At 32.6% G+C, this 2,383-nt stretch overlaps 1 protein-coding gene across 1 annotated transcript; it reads right to left on the bottom strand.

The window, feature by feature from the left end:
- Positions 1-866: 866 nt before the first annotated feature.
- LOC132058238 (zinc-finger homeodomain protein 8-like) lies at positions 867-1,575 on the bottom strand. Its single transcript, XM_059450790.1, has one exon. The coding sequence runs from the start codon at positions 1,524-1,526 to the stop codon at positions 996-998; it is 531 nt and encodes a 176-aa protein (XP_059306773.1). The 5' UTR covers positions 1,527-1,575; the 3' UTR covers positions 867-995.
- Positions 1,576-2,383: the final 808 nt, after the last annotated feature.

Genomic DNA, 2,383 nt, shown 5'->3' with positions numbered 1-2,383 from the left:
TAATGCTTTACCCAAATGATTGTTTTACGCAAATTCGGGTCTAATGTTTACTCATATGTATATTGTTTAACCTTACAAATAAAACTTTTAATTGTGGTCTAATTAAAGTTTACAATAACTGACAAATTTTTAGACCGTTGCCCAACGTTTTCCGAAATGCTCAAAAAAAATCTTTAAACTATCTACAAATTGCAAGCAAAATAAAATGAGGACCAATTATTAAACATCTGTCTCAAAAATGGACAACCGCGGAAAATTGTACTACCCAAAATTGGTCCCTTACGAGTGTTACTTACTCCAACCACAAGTGTTGCAGAATGCAGACACAGGTATAAATGCGAGTCTATCCAAGTCACTGACTGTTTACCACGCAAAATAAAAACTAAAAATGATATTTCCTTCTATAATAAGTTATAGCCAAAGAGTAGAAAACAATTTCTTTTATCCACTGATGTATTGCAGAGCTAAAGCATATATATATATATATATATATATATATATATATATATATATATATATATATATATATAATGGCCTCTTTATAATGCTTATCCTCTAAAATAACATTTTACTATAACGACTAAGATTTGCTTTGAACCAATTCTACATGTATATTATATTTATATGTTCACTGTAGCTGCAGTCACTATAGAAACCCAAAAAATATTCGGACAAACGATGTCATTATAAAAGGTTTTGATTTTATGTATTTAAAATCTATCTACATCTTCAAAAATATTATGACTGGTACTAGTATTAATTTTTTCCTAGAACTTAAGTGGAAAGCTTTCTTTTCTCCTTAATTACATGCCTGACATTCATTGATTCTTATAGTTGTATCAGAAGAAAATGGAAAAAGAACAAGGTAAAAAAATGTCTCAAGTGCTGCAATTAATACAAGATGAGGCATATTAGTGGATTTAATCAATCAAAAGTGAAAAAATAAGAAGGGAATGAATAACTTAACCTAAAAACTCCTTGAGAAGTCAAATCTTCTATTGAGTAAGAGAGGATACATTATTCCCAGTAGTAGTACTGGAAGAATTATTCTTATGATTATGCATCCATACTTTAAACACCTTTCTACTTACCCCTACTTCCCTGCAAAATCTTTCAGTCTCATTTTCTTCATCTTTCCTTTGTAGGGTCCACCCCAATTTCTCAGCAAATGCCAGCATTTTCCCCTTCTGATCTGCTGTGAACTTCGACCTAAACCTCTTCTTCCCGCTCCTCTCTGAAACCGCCGGCGACTCTTCAGTTGCCAGGCGGTAGTCAGCCGCGATGATTTCTCGGTCATCGCGGCTGCTGTTGTTGTTGTTGCTGTAGCTTGCACCGCAGGTGACTTTGCGGTGGAAGTTACGATGACAGCCACAGGCAGCGCAGTGTAAGCTGCTGCGGCCTCCAGGGGTAGTGTTGATGTCATCCAGAGTGAATTCTCCACAGCCATCAGTGGCATAACTGCCAAGGCTGGCTGCATGGTTCCTTAAGCACTCTCTGTAAATGTCATTTGATTTGTCTCCTTGCATATCTCTCTCTCTCTGTCTTGCCTCTCCGCTAGTCTTACAACATATGATAAGCATATATCTATATATGTATGTACATATATTCCCTCCGTTTCAATTTATGTGACATCATATGACTAGGCACAAAGTTTAAAAAAGGAAGACTTTTAAAATTTGTGGTAAAAAACAAATCTTAGATATTTGTGTGGCTGTAAATCATCTCATAAAGTTAAATTGTTTTTAAATATAGAAAGATAGCTTTTTTTAAAAGGCAAGTAATTATCGCGTAAATTGACACAGAGAGAGTATGTGATATGTCATACCTAGGTTTAAATTATGTGCACCGTCAGTGTAAAGAGAATTTACACCATCCAATTAAGATTCACTTATAATAATAGATAAATCTTAATATCAAGGTAGCTTAAAAGATAGAAGAATAAAATTGTGTTATGACCCGTTAAATTAACCTAATAATATAAAAATATGTAATACTATTACTGTATATAACTAACATACTTCCTCTGTCTTAATATATACAAGGATTGAAATATTTGGGTGGTCAAACAGTTTTCTTTTAACTACAATTTTCTCCAACTCTTTTCATATATTGTAAATTATTAATTATGTAGGTTTATAAAACATTTTATATAGTTCTCAAATATGTAAATCTTATTATAAAATATTCAAAGAATCAATGTTTGAAATTGAGTTAAAGAAAGAGACTTTGACTCCCAAAATAGGTCAAACCTCATCTAAATTGATACCGAGAGTTTAATTTTTAAATTATAACTAGTAGCCTCGTACATGGAAATGAAGGTGTCTTCAATTGAGCCAGTTTCCTCTCTTGTTGACTTCATTTATTTTGTTACAACTTTTTGCTC

The sequence above is a fragment of the Lycium ferocissimum genome, chromosome 5, assembly GCF_029784015.1.
Source record: "Lycium ferocissimum isolate CSIRO_LF1 chromosome 5, AGI_CSIRO_Lferr_CH_V1, whole genome shotgun sequence".
Taxonomy (NCBI): domain Eukaryota; kingdom Viridiplantae; phylum Streptophyta; class Magnoliopsida; order Solanales; family Solanaceae; genus Lycium; species Lycium ferocissimum.
This window is presented reverse-complemented; position numbering and strand designations above follow the sequence as displayed.